Source organism: Pseudonaja textilis, chromosome 2 (assembly GCF_049901715.1).
Source record: "Pseudonaja textilis isolate UNSWEBS1 chromosome 2, rPseTex1.2, whole genome shotgun sequence".
NCBI lineage: Eukaryota > Metazoa > Chordata > Lepidosauria > Squamata > Elapidae > Pseudonaja > Pseudonaja textilis.
Window position 1 is genome coordinate 205,083,429 of NC_141991.1, and position 24,547 is coordinate 205,107,975.

A 24,547-nucleotide genomic window follows, 5' to 3' on the forward strand; every position below is an offset into this window, starting at 1 on the left:
TGAATACCAAAAACAATGAATACCAAACAAAATTTCCCATAAAGAATAATGTAGTGAGTCACAAGACAGCTGAAACCAACAAGTCGTAGCTTATGCTTTGAGTACCAAACAAATGATGACCATTGGGACAAAATTTTCATGTCAAAATGCATTGAGTATCAGATTTGATGGATTTCAAAACAGTTGGTACTAGAACTGCAAATAATGAAGGCCACTTGTTAGAAATATTCCAACACTACCTCATTTTTAATTGGGTGTATTTGTGAAATACAAACTGGATATAGTACTTAGATATTTAAACTACTGCAGTTTAGAAAATGAGGTTTTGAGTTACTGGCTCTCTTAGTTACTTAAGGGATTATAATACACATAGATCAAGTGAGTTACTGTGTATTTGTTAGTGTTTTCTCTACAATAATGTGTACAGATAACTTTTCCGGTTCAAGTAAGCTTGTTAGCTTTATTTCAGCCATCAGTTCCTGAAAATTGCATTGCATGAGCTGTTATACTTAAAGTATATTTTTCTGGACCTAGTAGTATGCCTAACCAAGGCTGTCAACCCCAGTGCTGCAAACCGGTACCGATCCGTGGCCTGTTAGGAACTGGGCCGTGCAATCAGCGAGAGAACAAGCAAAGCTCCACTTGCACATGTGCAGGATGTAGGTTATGTGCGAAACCATCCCTTTCCCCTTCCCTGTCCATGGAAAACAATTTTTCTTCCATAACCGATCCTTGGTGGCAGAAAGGCTGGTGGCCACTGCCTAGCACAATTGTAGTTAACCTATTTGATGTAATTTTAACATGCAAGGGGAAGTGCAGAAATATATAAATATTTGTATGCTTATCCAATTAAAATATTTTTTTAACTTCTGAGCATACCTTTTTTTTCTTTTGAGCTTATGCTAAAGTTAAGCTTAAAGATTCTTCTATTATTGAAATTCAAATTTTGTGAATCTTAAGGAATATTAAGCCTGCTTAAAGTTTTATTATTTGTGTCTGTTTGTGTTTAATTTGGGTTAATATCATTAATTTTATATTGATTCCCATGAATAGCCAGCAATTTTTGCCAAAATCGTATCACTCCTGAATTCACTGGAGATCTGCACAAAACATTTGTATAGTGAGAATTAGACACAGAAAACAGTATCTTGAGTTGTTAATAAATGTTAATGATAAAACCTAACTGACAAGATTTTTGAAAGGAGATAAAATGCTTTGTGGCCACTGCCAAAGAACTGTTTAGAAATATTTCTAATAAAAAATGAAATGCATAATAAAAATATGACTTATAGGATATCATGTAAAATATGCAAGTATTTTGCATAATATCCTTCTATTTAATTACTAGCTTCTACTCCCAGTTTTCTCTGCTAAGGGCAATAGCAGTCCTTTCTAATGGAGTTATTAAAATATAAACATAAAAAATTACATATTTCTACTCCAGAAATATGTAACATCATGCTAGTATTAATTTAAGCAGAATTACAGCAACTGGCTTTAAAAGTTGCCGTCAATTAAATAACTATAGTCATCTATAATACTGAGACAAGATTTTAAACCCTGATTTATTCAACAAGCCAAAAAAAAAATATTTATGAGTCAGAGGTAACAGGTATACAGGTAAGTCTACATTTTCTGGGTGGAAGACTCATAGATCGCTGCTATGCGAGTAGAGTTAATTTATAGCATCTTTTCCAACTAACAAATGTTATTAAACTCTGTAATCTTTTGAGAGGTACAGCTTATTATAATGGATTTGATGAAATGACCTGAAACTCATGAAAGTTTCTGTCTTTTAATTTTTAAAAAAAAGTTGAAAAGGGAGCCACTAGACTTCTGATAGATTGCTAGAGAACCGCAGCTACTGTACCGCTAGTGATATAGTTCCTATATTTGTTTTCTCAAATTGAAGCCTTCTAGATGCATTGTGGTGGCAATTCTTAGAATTCTCAACCAACATTAGACAACACAAGTTGGAAAAGGCCTAGATGTTTCATGAAATTGCTCTCACAAATTGGCATGGCTTACATGATCTGGGAATGGGGATTGGAGTTTGTATAGGCTTATGCAGAGTTTTAAAGGATATGGAATATGGTGGACCTTGGGGTTCTGATCTACCTAGGGCTTGCAATCTCCTGGTGTATCCTGGTTGATCCTCGCAGTTATAATAGAGTATTCATATAATATAGTGGGCAAGTGACATGGTTCTTATTTAAGAACTACAGTCTGTCCTGGAACAATTTTGGGGGAAATTATAAGATAATAAATCAACAGCAGTTGGCCAGAAAAGTAAGGCTGGAGAATACAAAAAGATCTTGCAGAAAAGTTGCTATTTAAGACAACTGTGCCAGATATATTCTAGAGAAAATGGCAGACCTCTCGTTTCAAAATTTGTATGTTAACATTGAAGCAAGGTGATTTGGTTTGCATTTTGAATCTGTACTCTTTACAGCAGTTGCAGAAATTACTGTTTTTAATTACATGATGTTCCTGTATGTATAATGCATTTGAATTCGTGCATAAAAAAGGGGACTTCCACTTGGAACATAAAAAGAAATCCTTTTTAATCAAAGCATGTACGTCAATATGTAAAATTAAATTTATTACAGAATTGACATAACCAAAATATATTAATATTCCAGTTTGAGCTTTTGTCAAAAAAGTTATTTTTATTGCTATAAGAAACTTTAAATTAGAAAACTTACAGCATATTGCTTTTGAAGTTATAGCTAGAAAGAATGTTGCAATCCAACTTGGTGATTACAGAAGGATCTGTCTGGATTTTGAATGTTTCTGTAAAAACTCAAAGTATGTACATTTGAGATAAGTGGTTATTAAAGAGTTTAAGTCTTACCATTTTTGTACTATATGGGGGATTTGTCTGCAGGAAAACCAGCACATTTGTTTTACCAAACACAGACTTTATTGGCTGACACTGTCTCTATCTTGTCCAGCCTCCTGCTTATCCTCTCAAAGTAATTAATGTGATTAATTTACAAGTAATTTAGCCAAGAAAAGGATGTAAATCTTTCCTTAAAAAAACAGTTAGAAGTCCAACTCTGAGTTAAAAACTGTGTCTTGAAACCATCCAGACCCTCCTACTAACTTGTCAGCTTTAGGTTATTTTCAGAAAACTTGAGTTGAGTTGCTGCAACTTATTTGTACGTTTTTTTTCCCAGAGATTTTTTTTTTTTTGGTATGTGCAAGTGGGAGAGAGAATAGTCGCTGCTATTTAGCCATTGTTTAGTCTAGTGTATGCATGTTTACATCTTCTCTCTGGATTTATAAGCTGCTATGAAAAAATAAAGATCATTCTCAATTGATTGAAGCATTTCTTAACTATGGCACCTGGTAGCATGCAAGGATGTTTTCTAGACTGTTTGTTTAAATATTAGTAATTTTATTATATGTTTGATTTGTTGTTGTTGACATAGGGTCTAAAGGTCCAAATGAGACACAGTTCAGACAACATAAAATATCTTAATTTGTAGTTTTGTGCATTTACTGCTAGTTAAATAGAGAAAACATTAGAAATATAAAAGAAGTGTAACTAAAAATATTACTCTGCTTCTTTCTACAGAAATAAAAAACCAGTATCTTGTTAGTGTACTGTTTACTTGCCTTCAGATTTTATTTTATTCTAACATGTAGGCTAAAATATATAGGAAATAATGGGAAGGGAGAGAGGGAGAGTCTGTGTTGTTTATATATTCAAAGGAAACTTGTCTGATTACAAAGCTTCCTTTTTTTGTTCAGTCCTTTTGCAACTGACATGTGCCATTATTGAGAGTGCCTTCTGTAATGTTTTCTATCAGGTGATACAAGTTGCTAGAATGAGAAGTCTGTGTTTTAATATGTACAACACCATGATTCTGCAACCAAAGAATTTATCTGGTGTTTCTACAGACATATGTTGATAATGTCACTCAACAGTCTTGTATCAACAATTATTTCCATTCTTCAAGTAATGAAAATGGAAATAATTTCTTTTTTTAGTCTTTTAAGAATTTCAGAAGAATCATAGATACTTATAGCTCTGTGGGTGATAAATATTAGTGGAAGATTAGGTGGGCAGTACAGCAAGGTTCTCAGTGAAGGGCAAGATATCTCTGGAAAGATGCTAGATCAGATTTGATAGCTTTTCATGCTTGCAAACAACTCTAAAATGTTATTGAAACAGAACAAGTTTTAGAAAATTAGCATAGTCAATAACTATTTTCTATCAATATGTGATAAAAATACAATTTTAAAAATACCATACAGTATTCATTAATTTTTATCATGCCTTTATTATTTTTATAATTCAAGGCAATAAACATACCCAATACTACTTCTTCCTTTTATTTTACTCACAACAACCCTGTGAGGTAGGTTGGCTGTGAGAGACTGATTAGCTCAAAGCCAGTCAGCTGGTATTCATGACTAAGGTGAAAGTAGAACTCATAATCTCCTGGTTTTGAGCCTGGTGCCTTAACCACTAGAGCAAAGCAAATTGGCTCTCATGAGATCATTGAAATGGCTTTCCAGAAGTCATTAGTTTGAGCACTAATGTGTGTATAATATACTGCACATATAAAAACCTATTTAAAATGAAGAAGGGAAATCCTTTGCTTCTTTGGTTCATGTTCAAAACAAAATAACTCCATTTGGAATATTCCACCATTCTGGCATAGGGTACAGTGGCAATTTGCCACAAGATTCTTCCTTTTTTTCTTAGATTTTCAAAACAGATGGGGTGATGGCCCATATCTGTCATTCCCTCTACAGAAAATTGGCCCAAAGAACAACTTAAAAAATAATAAAACGTCAAATATGAAATATTTTAATATTTATACTCCCATTTGCAAACACTGGGAAGAGATTAAAAATGCATTGTTCCATTTGCCTGGACCAAGAAACTGAACCCAGCAAAGAAACGATAGGCATGGCTTCACTTCAAGAAAACCTTGAACAACTTAGCAGAAAAATATACTTGATTGACTGTTGATTTGAGGTTTATTCCTGCACAATTGACATTTTTTATATTGGGAAGCCTCCTTGCCAGATTAACAGACAAAGCAACATTACTTTTATACTGTGCAGTTAGAAAGTTGAATATTTAACATTGCATTTAACAATGGAAACAAAAGCTTAGCATACATGAAATGCCAATAATATTATATAATAACCAATGAAGTCTATTCCCCATACAAGAACTTTAAAAGCAGGAATGCTGTAGTTATGCTGTAGGAATGCTTTAAAATATATATCCAGGGGTGCTGTAGTGGTTGCTCAATGTTTACTAATGAACTTTTTGCTTAACTCACATTCCCTTGAGGAGTCTGCCTCAACTAATATTGCTTGGGTGCACATTCTAAATCTCTGACTTAATTTTTTAAAAAGCTAATTGCAAGATATCAAAACAATTGAAATGGCAACAAATTAGCCTGCTTTTGTCCCAAGAGAGAAGACAAGGACATAATGTTTTGTCCAAGAAATAAAATAGCCTTTCTATACTTTGAGTGCTTTGCACATCCTTACCATAAATATGTGGAAAAAATAAACCATATCCACAGTTAGTTTGTTAAGACCTTCATTATTGTATAATCTTATTATGAAAATATGTATGTTGCTGTTTACAGCAAATTTGAAGTGCAGTTCAAGTCCCTTTGATTTGTTGTCCATATAATTAAGACACTTGGCTAGTGTGGCTACAAACTTCTAAGAATGCCTGGAAGGAGAGCAAAAGAAAGAAAGGAAAGTTGTACAGCATGCAAAGGCAGCCTGGAATCACTGAGTTTGATTAGGGGCAGTTTTCAGTGATATAAATAGTCATTAAAACAAATATGGGGTGTTTGTTTTCTGTAGTACATTGTGTGAAACAAAGGTACCCGGAAAAAAATCTCTGCTGTAACGTTCTCATTTCAGTACCAAACATGGATAAAAAATCTTTTCAACCAAAAATCTTTCTTACAGACAGTTCATTCTTTTTATAAACCTCTACTCTAATCATCATAAATCATCTACTTCAGACATAGTCTGGGAAGTTTAGAATGATTTGGATCCTACAGTCCTATCAGACATGTAGAACTTTAAAGTTGAAAGCTGGCTAATTACTTTTGCTGTTTTAACAAGAATATAGCATGTGCCTAATATCATGTATCACATGCTTTCTAAGAAAATTATTTTAGTCCTTATAAGGCCTTACAGGGCAGACAGTTTGTATTTGGCTTATTCAAGCTTTGAGCAGACATAATATCTCAGATACAAAAAACAAAATTTTGTTTGGATTATTGAAAGAAAGAAGACCAGCAACACATGTTTTTAATCCAAAACCAGATACTCTGTAATGGTTTCAGCAATGCAAAACTATTCAGCACTAAACCCTATTGAGTTCAATTGAGTTTGCTCCCATTAATGTATCCATAAGTCTAGCCAACGTGTGTGTGGTATATTAGACAACCCGTGACTTGTTGTTATCATTATTTCAGAAACATTTCCTTACCAGATTCCACAGTGTCTTCAACAGTGATAGGTTTTCTAATGTACTTGAAAGAGTTATTTAAAAATTCTTTTAAATTTTTTTAAAAAGAGGGATCTTCAGAGATGTATCTGCCTTGAAACTAGTATATGTTGAACATTATAGCATCTTCAAACATCAGGATGAGCTATGGGAACATTTTATGACACTTTATTTTATGTCATAGAATGCTTTATAATAATTTTATATCATGATTTTTTTTAAATTAAAATTTGCCATGTTTCAATTCCACAGGAGTCATGGGCCCTAGGTTTTGGACACATTTGTAAGATAGCTCATTTCAAGGTATCTTGGTAGAAAATGTTTTGTCATATGATGCATGAGTTAAAAGTTACAGACACGAGAATTTTAGTAGATTATAGAAATTTTAATACAATTTTTATTCCATTGCAAGTAGTCCTCAGGTAGCAACTGCAATTGGAAATAGCAATTTGGTCATTAAATAATGGTTGTTATTAAGTGAAACTAGAACTACTAGTGGGTGGTCCTAGAAATTAAATTGTCATTTATTTAAACTTTTAAATAAATGGTTAAAAAGGAGAAATGTACAATTACATGGATTTTAAGTCTCTTTTTATAGTATCCCTATTTCTGTATGTAACTCATGTAAATGGTTTCAACACCTTTTAAATACAAATGTAGATCGTAGCTTTCATGATGCTTGCAAAGAATTCCCTTATTTCCTATCTCACTTGCATATGCATAAACAAAATCTACAGTCCCTAATTAAATAAGATAAGCTGTCAAATGTACGGTGGAAGTATTTCTGTAAAATTAAATGTAGTTGGCTTTTCCTTAGCGTGAGCAAGAGAATGCTATGGCTCGTCTTAAAAAGCAGCAACAAGAACTTGAACACATGAGACTTCGGTACCTTGCAGCAGAAGAGAAAGAATTAGGAAAGACACAACGGCAAGAGCTAGAGGATATCAGAAATGAACTGAACAGGTATTGTATCATTTGCTGGATTTTTTACTTCTGCTGCTGAATAGGTGAAGGTTCAGCTAAGTCAAATTTAATTGGCTGTCAGTCCTGTAAAAGAACACAGCTTTCTGTCCCTTAGGTAATATTTTCCCATTTATAAAATGTAGCAACCTTGTTTTATAGGAAATCTATGCCAAAGGCCACCAGACCTAGTTTTTTATCTTGACTGTAGAAAATAATACAACAAGATTTTTTTTAACCTCCTGTGCTAAGCAAACCTTTTTGCTGCATAAAAAGACATATTAATAGTTCTCACATCTCTTGTGAACGTACTTTCTATTTTAAATAGAACTTCCAATACCTTTAAAGTATATATTTTTGAATGTTTCAAACTGTTTAATTCTTAATGAAGATCGCTCAAATTTATACACTTGAGAATAGCACTTTTGTCTTCCAGCAGAGGGCTTATGCAATAAAATTAGTATTGAGACTCTTCTAATTAAATAATAGTGTCTGTTTCTTTTCATTTCAACTAATTTCAATAGAAAGCTGGCTTTGAAAAACAAAAGAGCAGGATGTAGAGTACAATTCAGTGTAATTTTTCCTTTTAGATTGAAACAAGAAGAAGATAAGAAAAAGTCACAAGATGGCCAAGAGTTATTGGGAGTCCAACTGCAAAATGCTCACACTGGAAAAGGAGATGAGGCTTTGGATGACTACCTTGCACGTCTAATAGAGGAGAGGGATACCTTGTTGAGAACAGGTGTATATAATCATGAAGATCATATCGTAAGTGAGCTTGATCGTCAAATCAGTGAAGTGCTTATAAAAAGAAATAGAAGCAAGTAGCAGGACTCAGAGAATTTGTTCGTGTGTGTGTGTGTGTACATTTTTTACTTCCAAGATTCAGATTTTAGCAAATGGTAGATTGAATTAAATTTTGATGGATTTGTGGATTTTCTGTCTCCCAAGACTTACTGCTGTATCAGAACATCACTGTACCACTTTTGAGAAATGAGATGAAGCATTGACTACTTCAATTGTTTTATTATTTTTAACCTATTTATTTATGTCAATTGGTCAGTATTGCAAAAGCTTTTATTTACACAGTGGAAGTATTTCTTGTCAGAATTTTTTGCTTGCTTATTTTATTACAAACCTGCTTATTAAATACATTTATATTTATAATAAAATGCCATTTCAATAAAACTGCATTTAGGAAAATGTCCTATAGTCATTTGTAGTAACTTTTAAGCATAATTGAGATATATCACACCTTGACTTTTAATACTTTTCCTCATATGACAGATTTTGCTTTAAACAAATTAGTATACTTATTTATACATACTTATGACTGTTTAACAATACGTTGTACAAATAGGCTCTTATTTAGGTTGAAAAGCACTACTCTTACTGACAAGTAGCTGACTACCTAAACAATTTATGTTGATCTCAGTTTTCTGTAATAATCACAATTCAGTTAAAATTCATCAAGAAATGGCACCTGATTTATCTGGGCCAGTGAAGTAAATGGTGGAAGAGTATTTGGAAAATTTGGTAGTAGATGGCCAAGTTTTTAAGTGCATTCCTCTGATCTGTAAAAGGAGATGGTTTACTTAATATTATATCCAATTTATAAACACTTTGCATATCAAATAGTTGTCAGGATAGATTAATGTTTTCCTTATACCAATATTATTTTCATCCATATATTAAAATTTATATGGAATTAGTGTGGGGTTATCTGTATATCTGGAAGTTACTGCCTATATCAGTTGTCCAATCCAACACAAACCAAAGGACAGTTGTTGGATATTACTATGCATGCATCTCATTACCCAGTGATTTTACATGTGTAGGATTATTCAAGACAGATTTTGTGATATAAATAATCCAACACAGCAAGCTATGGCTCCATGCTTAAAATTGGAAAATAAAATGGTTAATTCAGCAGTGTAATTATTCATCTGTTGGATTAATTATTTAATTAACTTTAATGATTAAATATCCATCTCTTTAAAATATATTTTAAAAGATGTTGGTAACTTGGGCTATTCTCAAATAATAATATTTATCTCCTATGTGATATGTAATATACACACACATACGTACGCTAATCCTAATTCTCACTTTATCGTGCTTGCCATCTTTTATTTATATTGTTTTATTAATTTTCCTGCTTGATTGTGCGACGCCCAGAGTGATTGAAAGTTGGGCAACATACAAATTTAATATTATATTTACCATCAAGCAAAAAGTAACAATGGAAGAAAATTTCAACACAATTGATTTTGGACTCAAAATCATATCATGCCATTTGTTTCTGCCTGAGATAGCCATATCAACTTTGATGATGCATAATTCTCAGCAATATGTTCAGTGTATGCTTGTTATAGATGGAGTGTCTAGTGTGCATGTGAAATATGGGATTGTTTTATTCTGTGGTTTGGTTGGGAATCTGCATCTTAATATTTTCATAGATACTAGTCTGAATGTTGCCTGCCCTGAACATTTCTTTGTGCATACAGCTGAAAACATTCACTAGGCATTTTTCCTCTCATGGATGAATAAGGAACTTAGTTATCTTTTATTTTACATCTATAGTTTAAAATAACCGAGGCTACAGTGTAGCCTTAATCAGGATGATGCCAGAAGTGATAGAATTCCGAACGTGATGATAGAAAGAAAGAAAATGGGAAAATACCACTATGACCTTAATGCTGGGCAGTGTGTCTTCAATAATAGACCCCTTTCCTTTTCCAGTTTCTTATCTAATGAGGAACTCAAAATAATTTAAAGATTTGTGACTTTAAATGCCGTAATATAAACCCTGTGGTGTTTTTTTTTTCTGATGACAAATTTATTTTTTTTCTGTAAACTTAAAATATGTTTATATTCAATATTGAATATATGAAAGTAACGTGAAAGTTTACTTCAAAAAATAGGTCTTAAAATGGATTTTTAGTTCAAAAAAAATCATCTACTACATGCTGCTGATGAAATGAACTCAATTTTTCAGCATTTTGAGACAAAATACCCACATTTGTATTTTCCACACATTCTGTTAGAATATTTTCATTATACTTCAAATCTCACTTCTACACTGAAAACCATATATTTTATGTTGTTTGTGACTTTGCTTATATCACAGGATTTTAAAAAATATTTAAAAGATGTATTTACATTGTAAATTTATTCACATTGTAAGTCATTGTAAGTAACCACATTTATGCTGATTATTCTTTTAAAGGACTGAAATGGGAAAATATTTTGTATTCAGTTAATTTTAATTAACTTACCATTTGAATTTAAAGATTTGTAATGTTGACAGTTTACTGCATTATGTGATATATTTGCAATAAATCACATTCATAATTATTATCCTAGAATTTAAATAATGCAACAGTGAGCAATTATAATTTGTAAATAATTTAATTTATTGCATCGCTAACATGTCATAAAAGAAAATGCCAATAAACCTGAAATATTCCTTTATGTTTCGTGCAGTTAAATTGTATAGGTCTAAAATGTAAATCAAATATTGAGTTTGCAACTAATTCTCAAACACTAGAGGGGGCCTTAACATTAAATAAAGGCCATTTTTTTCAGTCTAAAATGTATTTTAAAGTTTGTTGAGCATGAATTCAACACAAACCTTGAAACCTGTTATTTAACTCCTTTTAAAATACCATTAAACACAATTTCACATACATTCCTTTAAAGATAAAAATACATAAAAGGACAAAAATACACAAATACAAAAATAACACTTTCTAAGTATCTCCTTAAGCATATCTGTAAAGCACTTGATTCTTTGCAGCTCCAAAGATGGCTTTTCACAAGGAATCGGATAGCAAATCAAGTTTAACAGTGTCAGTTATCACAGAGGAGAAAGTGGACTAGTGTCTATTGGTTTCCAATTTTTCTCCACGAATCAAGTGATGAATATGGTTATATTTGGTTCCATTATTAATTTTTCTTTGGTCTAGAAGAGATCTCTATCTGTGAAGGATGGAACATTATTTAACACTTGCAACATTCCAGTTCTACGTTGGAAGGTTTTGACACTTCCTAATAGTCTGTAGAAAAGCCAGTTTGGTGTAGTGGTTAAGGCATCATGACCAAAACCAGGAGACCATGAGTTCTAGTTCCACCTTAGGTACAAAGCCAATTGGTTGACTTTGGTCTAGTCACTTTCTTTCAGTCCGAGTAAGAAGGCAAGGGCAAATCACTTCTGAAAAGCCTTGCTAAAACTGCATGGACCTGTCCAGGTAGTCTCCTGAGAATGGGACACAATTAAACAGAAGGAAGCAAATAATCTGTAACGAAACAATAAGTATTTATGAATATGTTCTTACTATTTATAAAATTACTTTATGTCCTTTATTGACTTGATTTTCATTCTAAACAGCAAAACAGCACTTAATTCATTCGCATTGTCTAATTCATTTTTTCCCACCTTCATTGTTAACAGCTGCACACATAGATAAAGAGTAACTAAAATTAAGCTGTATAAATAGAGGCAATAGAATCTATTTTTAGAAAAAAATGTATTCTGGTGTAGTCAAATAACAAATCTCTGCTTAAAGTATAATTATTATATTATACGCATTGTATCAAATAATGTCCATTCCCTAGCAGAAGACATTGCAGGCAAAATAATTTATACTTCATTTTATTTTGCTACTGCTATTTCAGAATAATCATGACCTATCTTTAGAATGGGAAGTACCAAACATGCTATTGTTCAAGGAAAACCTAGAAAATGATGGCTCCATATGCTTAGATCTTATTTCATTTACTTCTCTGGAGGATTGCATTTCTGTTTTCATTAGAAATGTTTTTACAGATGTTGGCTCTCCAGATATGAACTCTCTGGTGGAGAGGTGGTCGGATATTTGGCATCTAGAACAAAAAAGAAAAGAAATCAGCTCTGAAAGCCTAATATAGAGAGAAATAATTTACTGTCTTTATGATGTATAAATGTATAACAGCTCTACAGAGGCTTTAAAACTGAGTAATTGAATTTGAGCTAATACAGAAATGTTTGCAATTAGTCTTTTAGAACGAAATATATCATTCATCATGATAAAGGACTAAAAAAGCAGCCATAAATAACTCTTCTGGAAAAGTTGTGCCCACTAATTTATATTATTTTCTTTTTCAATTGAATAATTATATTAATCTGACTATATGTGTGTGTGTGTGTATGGTATTTAGCTTTGTTCGGGTATTTTCCCACGTCATTATAGTTGTGCTTTTAAAGTTGTAGCAACATTTTGGCAGAATCTCATCTGCCATCATCAGGCTTCTGTATAGTGTTCGTCACAGACAAATACTATACAGAAGCCTGATGATGGCAGATGAGATTCTGCCAAAACATTGCTACAACTTTAAAAGCACAACTACATACATATGTACATACATACATACATACATACATACAATAATGTGTAGTGCTTTGACCTATGTTACCAGTGGGACAATGTTGATGTATGTCAAATACTTGAAACCCAGGATACACATCGAGGAAAATACCCTTTTTGTGGCAATGTTTAATTTTACTGAATAATCAAACTGGGACAAACATCTCAAACAGTGATGGCATTCAGACTAATTTGAGCTCCAGCAAAAAAAAAAAACTTATTTTGAAAGGCTTTGCGCAGGAGGATTTTGACTTCTTTTGTGTATTCTATGAAGTGATGACATCTATTATTCAAATTTCACTTGTCTTATTTCTAACTGAAGCAGAAAACCTACATTTCCTTTGGATAGAATAATGTTTACAATTTCAGATTCCAAAACTATTAGTGATACCCAATATTGTGTGAACATACTAACTTACCATCAGCTTTCCAACTCTCTGGAGCCAATTTGTAATTAGGGCAAGTTTCAGAGATGAGAAGATGGAATCTATATACCAACAGGGTCTCTTCTGCTAGCCAACAGAAACTGAATTTATTGCTTAAAATAATAAAAACGAGTTAAATATAACTCTTAAAAACATATCCAGGCCATTGTCATTGTACTTTTATGGAAGTGACTTGCTATTGACTTCTGCTAAAACAATTTTCAACATAGTCTACCAGCAGCCATGGAATTCTCGTGTCTTAACTATGTACAATAAACAGAAGCATGATTATAGTTTTATTCCCTATTTTTGCTAATTTGGACCTTGGGTTGTACAAGGATTGTTTAATATGTTTGTGTCCAGATCTTCAGCTAGGAACATCCAGATCACATTATATTGATCTACAGTTGAGGAATAGATCATCCCAGTTTGTTTCTGCTGAGAATACAACCACACTGAGCCACACTGAACTGTGAAGGCAAGAGTGAATATGCAACTATCTGTCTGTTAGGTGTACTCCTCTCTATAAAGCAGGGTCACATTGAATTCAGATCAGTCTAAATTCAGTACTCCTTACTTCCACTGAGAAAATATGTGATTGGGCTTCTGGAGGAAGAAATGGTGGACTGAAAACAGTTCCATGAAAAGCGAAGCTGACAATTGCTGTAGAGAACAAAGACAATGGTAGGCTGGCTTTTCAAACTTCTCCAGACAAAGAGGTGATGGGAGATTGCCCACAAGTGCTCCAGGCAGTTGCTTCTCATGAAATAACTGCAAAAACAACAGTTTGCAGTAGATTTTAAACATGGGGGACAAGGAAATAGTCATCAGTCAGCAAGCACCAGGTGAGTCTGCCTTCAAACCTTAATGAAAGAAAAATTTAATTACAAGCTTAAGAACTAAAACAAAAAAAGAATTTTGATTCTAGAAATTGTAAATGGTTGAGTCCAGTTAAATTTGAAAAAAGGCTTTGAAATTATTATATATATATATATATATATATATATATATCACATTTTCATGCCACATAAATTTGGAACAAGTGCATGTTTTCCTCTTCATCTACATGAAAATTTTTCATAATTCTGACTTAGGCCACAGATTATCTCACTGAATTTACAAGTTAGTACTCTTCCATCCTCTTCACATTCACTGACTCCTGACATTTCTGTGTGGGAAAAATGAAGCTTTTATCTTCTGAACAGAACCAAATAAAGGGAAATTTATTTGGGAAAATGGTCAAAAATGTGTGGGGTAGCTTTATTTATTTTTAAAGCTTCACCAGCTTTTTCTTACTGAAGTAATACTGGTCATTTTAGCAGGAAATTATTGTGATAAATGTAAGAGAAAAATGATTCCCAGTGTTCTTTCATGTTTCTGTTTTTCATTGTATAACTCAGGGGTCCCCAACCACCGGGCCACGGACCGGTACCAGTCCGTGGAACATTTCCTACCAGGCCGCTGGTTTGCTGGGCGCCGCCATCTTGTTTGACGAGAAAGTGCTTCCGGGTGAGCTTTTCCGGTTGGAAAGCGGTGTTTGGGTCCTGAAGGAATCCTCGCGCCTTAGTTTCATCGAAGGGGGGGGACTTCGAATGAAACTAAGGAGCGAGGATTCTTTTAGCACCCAAGGCAAGGCGAGCCGAGCGACCGTCCTGAAGCCATCCCAAAGCAAAGCCCATTGACAAAGGTACAAAGGAGGAGTTGAAGGTGGCGGGGAGAAGCAGGGGACAGCTGGCTGGCCGGTCGCTCAGCTCGCCTTGCCTTGTCATGCGTGCTGATGCCGGTCCTGGACCACAGATCATTTTGTGATGCTGGTACCGGGCCGTGGCACAAAAAAGGTTGGGGGCCACTGGTATAACTAACTAATTCCAAATGGAAGAAAATGGTATATAGGTTTTTCATTCCAATCAAATTATTTTATGGAGATAGTTACAATTTCTAAACAAATGCACTATCCATAGATGTTGCAGAGCTTTGTTTTGTACTGAAATGTAGATTTATTTTTTTTCTAAATATTCTGAGAAGGAATTATTCCAAAATACTGAGGACATTGGATGTTTTGAAGGACCAATATTGTTTTTCGCATGGGGGGTGGGGCAACCTATTGGCTGTATTTAACTCATTTACAACCCAAAATTGTGTCGCTAAAATACAGTGATAAAACTACTGAATTGGGGTTATACAACTTTGGTTTGACTTGTGTTGTGAAAGAAGACAGGGAAGCCGGAGGCTTCTGGAGCAAATATCCAAGTTTAATTCATAGTCATACAACCCATGATCTGAATGTTGGTGAACAATTCCAGGCTGTTGGGACTTTTTCAAGGTGGGAATAGAAGCAAGTTGACCTCTGACCTATCCCAGGCTCATCTCCACCCAGTGATGTCAAGTGTGATCAGAAAAGTGAGTTTCTGCCCCCAATCCTGGGAAAGTTGCCTTTCCCTGGCCTAGATATTTAACAAATGACACAATGGTCGGTATTTAGTTTTAGTCTGAAAGATGTTTCTGACCTGATAAAGCAAACCAATATATACAAATTTGCAATTGCTATGGAAGAATAGGCAGTTATTGTGAGTGGAGTGAAAGCAGCTCTGTTAAGTAGTAATGCCTGAGACAACTTAATGTTAAAAAACCAAAATAATCACCACAACTACACTAAAAAGTATACATATAACTACATATTTACTACATATTTTTTACACAGGCAAAAATAATAAATATTGAAGGTGTTTATCTTACCTGTTTCTCATTTTGTTATTAGCAGATAATAGAAGCCACATTTTACAATTTCCAAAGTCAGGTTGGTAAAATAGTTGTAACATTTTGAATGGCATGTCCATTTTAATTTCTGCCATTCTAGAACATGCCCCTAAAACCATCCAAATAGCTTTCATACCCCATGCACGATCCATGTTCCAAGAGAGAGAAATGAATTCACAGGGCCATCTCTATTTAGAATAACAGAGTTGGAAGGGACCTTGGAGGTCTTCTAGTCCAACCCCCTGCTTAGGCAGGAAACCCTATACCATTTCAGATAAATTATTATCCAATATCTTCTTTAAAACTTTCAGTGTTGGAGTATTTACAACTTCTGGAGGCAAGTTGTTCTCCTTCCAATTGTCTCAAATGTGTGCAACCTCCTGCCTCACCAATAAGCCAATGAAGCAACAAGTTCAGTAATATATGTACCATTGTTCATTCTTAACAAAAATCCCAACAAATGGATAATGCAAATCATGAGGAAAAGGATAATGATCACTATCACCATCATCACGATTAGTAGTAGTTGACCATCAGGAGACAGTTTTGCCCTGTTTGGGACTTTATCAGGCATGGGTAACCAGATACTACTCTGGGCTTCAAGCATTTATCAGGAACTGAATTTATTGACATTTGCACTTTGGATGACTATATACAGTGAATTAGCTTTAGGATCAATTAAGGTCCTGATGCTTAGTGGTTGCAGGAACTGATACAGATGAAGGATATCAGGGCTCCGGGACCAACGCCAATATCCCCGCAGCTGGACGGTCCAGCTGGACCTAAACCGTCCCGAAGAAATGGTGAACAAGGAGAGCACATCCTGCTGATCCCAGGGACATCGCAAAGAAATACAGATGTTATTTTACATATGAGCTGTGGTGGTGCAGTGGTTAGAGTGCACTGCTGACTGAGTATTTCGGCTGCCTGCTGGCTGACTGCAATTTGGCAGTTCAAATCTCACCAAGCTCAAGGTTGACTCAGCCTTCCATCCTTCTGAGATGGGTAAAATGAGGACCCAGATTGTTGGGGTCAATAGGCTGACTCTGTAAACCACTTAGAGAGGGCTATAAAGCACTGTAAAGTGGTATATAAGTCTAAGTGCTATTGCTATTGCTACACTTATAGTATTTACATGAGTTACATCTCCATGTTGGAGGGTGGACCATTTTAATAGATACTATCATTAATGAAGACTGCAAAGGATTTCCAAACTATGCACAATATAATACCACATTACCATATGAAAAAAGAACAAAGCTTTTAACCAACCACAGTATTACACAGATATGTCAATGAAAGATATATACTTACTCTTTTAAAACCAGAAACGCGGGTGAAAATTCAAGTAATTGTCCTTTACCAAGAGGTTCCTGTCTTTAACTCCTGCCAATGTCACGAATCCTAATGATAAACAGTGAGGTAAACTTTGAACTGATTGTGTAACAATTTATTAAAATGTTCCATTACAGAACAGTCTGCGTAGATTTGGAATAAAGGAGCTACTACCCATCATGTAGTGTCAAAAAGTGTTGTGACCTTTTTTCCTCCTTTACAGCTTCTTAGAGTATTTGATACGGTGAGATTAAAAAGGATTCTGTATTCCATAATCATTTATTCTCATCAATATATTTTAAGGAAACGATCTGAACTGATTTTCTTACATTCCATTTTTGCTATCATAATAACTATTGTAATGGCTATTAGGCTACAACATTCATGCCTTATCTTTGTCAGTTAATGTATCTAATTCCACCATTCCTGGAGGGAATAAACTCTGAAACTAAAGCCTGCAATATATTACAGAATCAAAAACCGCTTAGGCAGAACAAACAGGGGATTTGGCTTGGATAAACAGCAGAAGGCCCTGTTCTTTTATGTCCAGAGCTCAGAACACAAAGTAGAAAATGACTATAAATCATTCTGGCCAAGCAACATAACATGAATGTATGTTTATTTAAATCTCCATACTATCATTTATCTGGCTATTGTTGAGTTTCAAAAAATACTCTGCTACAGTGAAGCAAGTAGGGCCTAATGCAAATCATTTTACTGTAATAAAATTAGCTTATGAGAAATGAAATCATTTAAATGGATTCAACATAGCTTGATCCAAAGCATCAAGCAGTGCAATAATTCAGTAATAACAAACTTAAAAGATTTAAGCAAACTTAAAGTTCCTTTTGAATATCACAATTTCATTGGTCTGAAGTCTAAAGAAGCTGTACTATATGCTGAAAACACAAGGAGTATAATGATGTTTTCTAAAACTGAAATGTTGACTTTAAAAGACTTCTTTAATTTATTTTTTGAATTAGCAACCCTAAAATAATTTAAAATGGGTAATACTAAATCTAATGTTGTTATTTATATTTTCTTGTTTACACTGTTTTCTTTTTTAGAAGCTCTCATTCTTCCACTGAGATGACTTGGGCAGAATTATAATAATTAAGCTTACTACATAACAGCAATAACTTTACTGTCCAAATAATATATCATTATATACTGCAATAGTCATAACAGATAAGCAAATTTATGAGACAAAATACATTATACCATTTCACCAACTTTCAGCAACATAGCAGACATTTATCTACATAACTTTTTAAATAATAGATGTCATGATATATAGAGCTAAGCACACTCTTACTGGTTCTATTTCAGCACATTAACCATTCTCCTGCAGTGGTTCCCATTTCAACAACAGACTTGATTTGAAATCAGACTTACAAGTATTGCCTTGTCAAAAGTGATGGCAAGCAAGTGAATAGTATTTCTACTACTTATGAATTGCTGTGGCAGGAAGGCAATATTACACAACATCAAATTTGGATACCTCTCAATTGTACTGATGAAAATGCAACCACCAGATTGGTCCCTGGAACCCTGCAGGATTAGCTCAAGACACTTTCCAACCTGAGGGGAAGAAAAAGAAAAAGAGAACTGTCCTGTTTTGATATGCAGACTTTGGTTTGGCTAGCAACTGAAACTCATTTCAGCATTGACTTGCACTGCTTTTCACCATTACATTAAAGGTAGTCTTATTTTTTCAGGCCTTGTTATATATTAGGCATGTCAATTGCACTGATTGGCAAACCAAATTTAGGTGCCAATAGTCTTCTATAATGTCATAAATAGATGAGGATCTAAAATACATTTCTCCCTTATGAAGTTGCTTTTGGATTAAAATCTCATCATGTATTTTCTTACCAAAAATGTTGCTCTTAGGAATATGACTCAAAGACTTCTGAAAAATAACATCCCACTCCTGGAAGTTTCCATGTTGCCAATGAAAATATTTCTGTTTCACCTATATTTTAATAGTTTAAATGAAAAATAATATGAAACAAACAAACAAAAAACCTCTGTTGGCAGTTTCATTGAATAAATCATGGAAGTGGGCTTTTTTTGGGGGGAGTAACATGTACGACTAGTCAATATTTATTTGATAAAAGTTATGCTGTCCTTAAAGTCTATGCTGAAAGCCTCTGTCCATTTGTTCAGTGCTTGATTTGCACAAACCATGTAGATAACATTTGTCTCTGTACTAATGCTTTTAGAGTTACAACTGGAACACAGATAAGGTCACACACCAAGCCTGAACCTGAAGTTCAGCTTTCCTTCCAATCCCATTTTGACCAGAAATCTCTTCTCACACAAACATTAGCTGCCCTTTATTAAATCTTAGCTTGGTTCACTCCTACCAAGTATGGTAAATTCTTGACATTTTTTTTCTTTTTTACCAAATGCAGCTCGATTTTAAATACTACCTGGTTGAGAAACCACATTTTCAAAGAGGAAGTAAAAAATAACTGAGCAATGTGTGTGCTGGAGAAGGCAGGAATAGCACACACGTAGCTATCAGTAGACTTAAGAATGGTGTCTGGAAAGCTTCAGAGGATGCTAATCTCAATTCAGGTTTTTCTTTTAAGGAATAGCAATAAAAGAGGTTGGTGAGATAGGAGAACTGTTTACATCCATTTTGTGAACATCCCTAATGTTCCTTCCTTTAAATGCCCAACTATATAATCTCATTGAAACTCGGGAGGAGAAGAAAAACCTAACATTCTGAGCAAGGTGTCTTACTTTGTTGTTGTGAAGAAATAATTCTGTTACACCTCAACAGTCTCCATGTTTAGCTAGATGTTTAGAAGAGGATTTATTAGTAGTTCTGATGCTAGGGTGGTCTGTTTCTTGTTGGATTGTTTTTTGTTTTCTTCTCAAGGGAAAATGGGCTTTCCAAGTATAGCATTTAGTAAAATACTTTCAGCCAAGCTGAAGTGTAAAATCTGCAACTGATAGCATCGTGGGCTACCACTAGCTCTACCAAATATATTTCTTTAATATATTTATTTAGCTGGCCTAACAAAACAATTGCAGATGAAGCCTCCATTAAGCTTAACAACAATTAACTATGCACTAAAAAAAACACCATTTGTTGCTAATGCTGTAACTAACTCTTAGATAAAGATGAGCCAAAAGAAAAGCTTCAACCCTGAAGATTAGAAAGGTTCAAATGGGTTAAAGCAGTCCTTAAATTAACACAGGCTGTTCCTACAGTGACCTTAATTTATATCATATCTTAGATAATGCCAGCACTTAAGTGAAGGCTTTGTTTCATCCAAAGCACTATTTGCATAGGAAGAGTTCAGATTTCTTGCCTTCCTCCTTCCATTCTTATTTTCAATGAATTTCTGCAATCATTCCCTCCCTCCGTCAAACATCTTTCTATGACCAAATATCTGAGTTTGCCAAATTGCATCAGGTAAAGAGCCAGGATCAAGCACTCAATTTAAAAAAAAAACCCTGTCCTATTATTTCATTAAATTAGTGTGTTTAAAAATACCATGATGAATGCGACCCTGACTGTACAAAAGACTGTAATGAACTGTGGAAGCTTTTGATATCATCTCAAAGAACAAGATATGTTTATTTAAAAGTAACGACTTTAGTGATTTAAGTGAAGGTCCAAGAAATCTAAAGAAGGAAGAGGTATGGATAATTATCCCAATAGAACAGAATAATGCCAGCAGGAAATTGGAAATGGGGCCTGTTGACTCAAATTTTTCTTCTATCCTTGCATTTGCAGTGCTTTCTGGTACGTGACCAAGATCAGCAATTATATTCTGTTGAAATTTTGCACAGTGCATCCAGTACAATTCAAATGACAAACAACATACACTCCCTCAAGTTAATCGCTTAAGAAGTATTTGTGATAGGCACTGAAATGTTTGGCTAGAAAGAGGACAGCTCATCACAGGCAGCTTTGTTTCTAATGTATACAAATGCTGGAATGCCTTTGGTTTCATCATGAAAGCCAGCGAGCATGCATTGGTTGCAACCTAAATAAATGTACTATTTTGCCCCAGAGCTTGGATAAATTCATCATGCTTTATATATCACAGAAAAACACTCTAGGAAAAAAATTTGATTTTTACGATCTGAAAAGTATGTGCGTGAGAGAAAGAACTTCATATTCTGAAGATTCCCAGGAAAAGAGTTATTATGGATTAGATCAGATGAATGAATCAAGAATTGGATGCTTTTTCCCCACTGAAGATAGGAAGTTCATAAGATTTACATTAGATCCTTTATTTCAATTTCTCACTTCTGCCATTAACAATAATGAGAAGAATAGATTTCATAGTAAGTATTACAGCATGTTCTGATTGTCTACGTCTGGAATTCATGTTTGTCTTAGATTAATGGAGTAGGCCCAATCATACAAGTGTGGCCAATGTGACCAAACATTTTTTGACAACTGCAATATGCATTGGTAACCTACAAATGGATTTCCCATGTAAGTATTTCACTGCTGTCAAAACCTATGGGAAAAAAGTTTTCAATTTTCTGATACATCATGGGAAGCCATTTTACAGGATCTTATGTTTATCCCACATCTGTAAAGATGTATGTTCCTCTATGGGTTGCTTTATGAATCATTAGGATCTATAACAGGCTAAGGAAAAATATTTTTACTGTATGGGCAACAGCATATTTTCACCGGATACCAATGTTATAAGCCAAGGGTCGCCAACCTTTTGGACCTCAGGGACCACCAAACTCATAATTTTAAATTCCATGGACCAGAGACCCTGGGAAAATTCCCCAAAAAATCTGCAGGAAAATTCCCCACTCTGTTTTCCTACCGATTCATCATTCTTTATTTGGGATTGCAGGATACTGTCTCCAGCTCCGTTCTCTGGGGGGAGGGGAGAGAGAGAGACTTTGGGCTTCATGCAAGGAAAGCAGCAAAAGCAGCAGAAGTCTTTCTTTCTCTCCCCCAAACTCCACCAGAAATGAGTCTTTGTGAGGCTTGTCACGCCAGCACAGCCTCTTGGATCAGGATGCATTGCAGGGTCCCAAAGACTCATTTCTGGTGGAGTTTGGGGGAGAGAAAGAAAGATTTTTGCTGCTTTCCTTGTGTGCAGCCAAAAGCAGAAGGAGAAAGAAGCGTAAAGAAGCAGCCCGGTGGCCAGGCAAATTCCCCCCTCCGCCCTTCTCCCCTCCCCTCGCTACCTCGTGTTGTTTGCAATGCAAGCAATGCAAGTCTTGTGTTCTTGCGGGCCATGTGGGCGGCGCATCCTTGTGTTCCCACACAGCCTGGATTAATTGCTTTGGGATGACATTTCAGTGTGGACCACCAAAATTTTCTTGCAGACCACCAGTGATCCCTCACCCACTGATTGGCAACCACTGTCATAAGCAACTAGATTTAGAATAAAGGGTATGATTTATTCCACTTTTGCCATCAAATATCTACTACTCAATGCCACTTACATAGATACTTAATTTTTTTTAAAAAGACTGTTGGGCTACAATTACCATTGTTTCTACTATTGATCTCCCAGATTACATATAATGAGGTGGTCCCAGATGCCTCTACTATAATAACACATTCCTATATGTACACATACACCCCATCCAAGTAGCCCTGTAACACAATTGCCACATATTCCATCAAGAAACAAGTAACATTTCTCTAAAACAAACCATCCTCCTAAGTTGGGGTAGATAGTAGCAATTGAAATGTTTGGTAATGCCACCTCTTTTCACTTGTCACAGGGGCCACAATTATTTACACTAAACAAAATCCATCATGGTCCTTTAAGGATGTCCCGTTAGATGTTCATAGCCTTTTGACTGATATAAGTACAGTCTTTGCATATTGGCTCAGACTCTTTGTTCAAATGAACTATATACAAGGAAGAGAAATAACATAACTAAGAGCAAGAACTGTATTAAATTTCAGTTTAATTTCCAATTAGATGTTCCAGAACCTCCATAGCAACATTTTTGGGAGGGGAGTGTGGGGGAGAAGCCAAATGCTATAATGAAGACTTAGCTAAGCCACAACAAATTCTCCCTTTCTTCTAAGCCCTTCCTCCTTTACAAAAACTTTTAGCCCCCTTTAAATGCATTAATGCAAGCACTCATGTTTGGCTGTGAGTTCAGTAATGCCAGAGTTACTAGAAGGGCATTTACTGTATATTATACTCTGTCTTCTGTATCTTTCATAAGGGAGTTATTATGTGTCACTTGGAAATACTGGGTAACACTCTTTATTAGCCTCATGATACTGAAGCCCATCAATACCTGTCCAAACCTGATGAGATCATGCTATGATTGTTAATCAGACTGAAAGAAAAAAAAGTGAGAGGATGAAAAATACCTTTAAGGGGAAAAAATCAATTAAAAACTGTAGAATACAGGTAAATATACTGAATTTCCTGCATAAAGTAAAAGACAACTGATTGGCTTTATGGTTAAAATGAAGCAGAGTTTTAACGCTGGAGGTACTGCATTAATTCAGTGTGGGTAGCAGAATATGTGATTTTGCAACAGTGTTTTATTTCCATTTTTAAAAAATACTGTTGAGTCAGGGAAATATTTCTATTTGAGCAGTGGCACTAAAATACAGTTGTGCTCTGGTTATTACTGTCTTTAATTTACTGGATACTTGCAAAACTTTGTGATATAAACATTCCTATGTAAATGTTCCCCATTTTTCATCTCTGGGTAGTTTCTTTCTGTTCTCTGGATCTTCTGCACCAGTTTTCATCTCCATGCAAATTCAAAAGAAGGTATACTTTAAACTCGGGGGTGGGCTTCAAAAATTTTAGCAAATTGCTGGGTGGGTGTGGACTAGTCAGCCTCCTGCACCATGGCAGGGTGTGTTTTTCCCCTCCCTGGGCTCTGGAGGTTTTTCTTGAGCCTTTGGGAGAGCAAAAACAGCCTCCCCAGGCTCCAGAGGCACTCTGGTAGCCAGAAACTGGCCCATTTCTGGCCTTCCTGAACTTCCAGGGGGCCTGTTTTTCACCCTCCCCGAGCCTCCGTGTGTGCCCTGCACTTACCTGCATCCAAAACGGGCTGCGTGGGGACTCCTGGAAGGGTAAGGGTGGGGTGGGCGGGGCCAGCCAGGAGTGGGATTTGGGGGTTCTCTGAACTGCACAGAATGGAAACAGTGTTACACTTTATCCTCAAATTAATCTACTGGC

At 35.0% G+C, this 24,547-nt stretch overlaps 1 protein-coding gene across 2 annotated transcripts in view; it reads left to right on the plus strand.

The window, feature by feature from the left end:
- Positions 1–8,665, plus strand: part of CEP120 (centrosomal protein 120) — a 66,176-nt gene extending 57,511 nt beyond the window's left edge. For both annotated transcript variants that reach the window (XM_026720457.2, XM_026720474.2), the window contains exons 19-20: positions 7,320–7,465; positions 8,053–8,665. In XM_026720457.2, the coding sequence (XP_026576242.2) occupies positions 7,320–7,465; positions 8,053–8,290 (384 nt within the window). In that variant the 3' untranslated portion in view covers positions 8,291–8,665. The remainder of the gene's footprint in view (positions 1–7,319; positions 7,466–8,052) is intronic.
- The last annotated feature ends 15,882 nt before the right edge of the window (positions 8,666–24,547 follow it).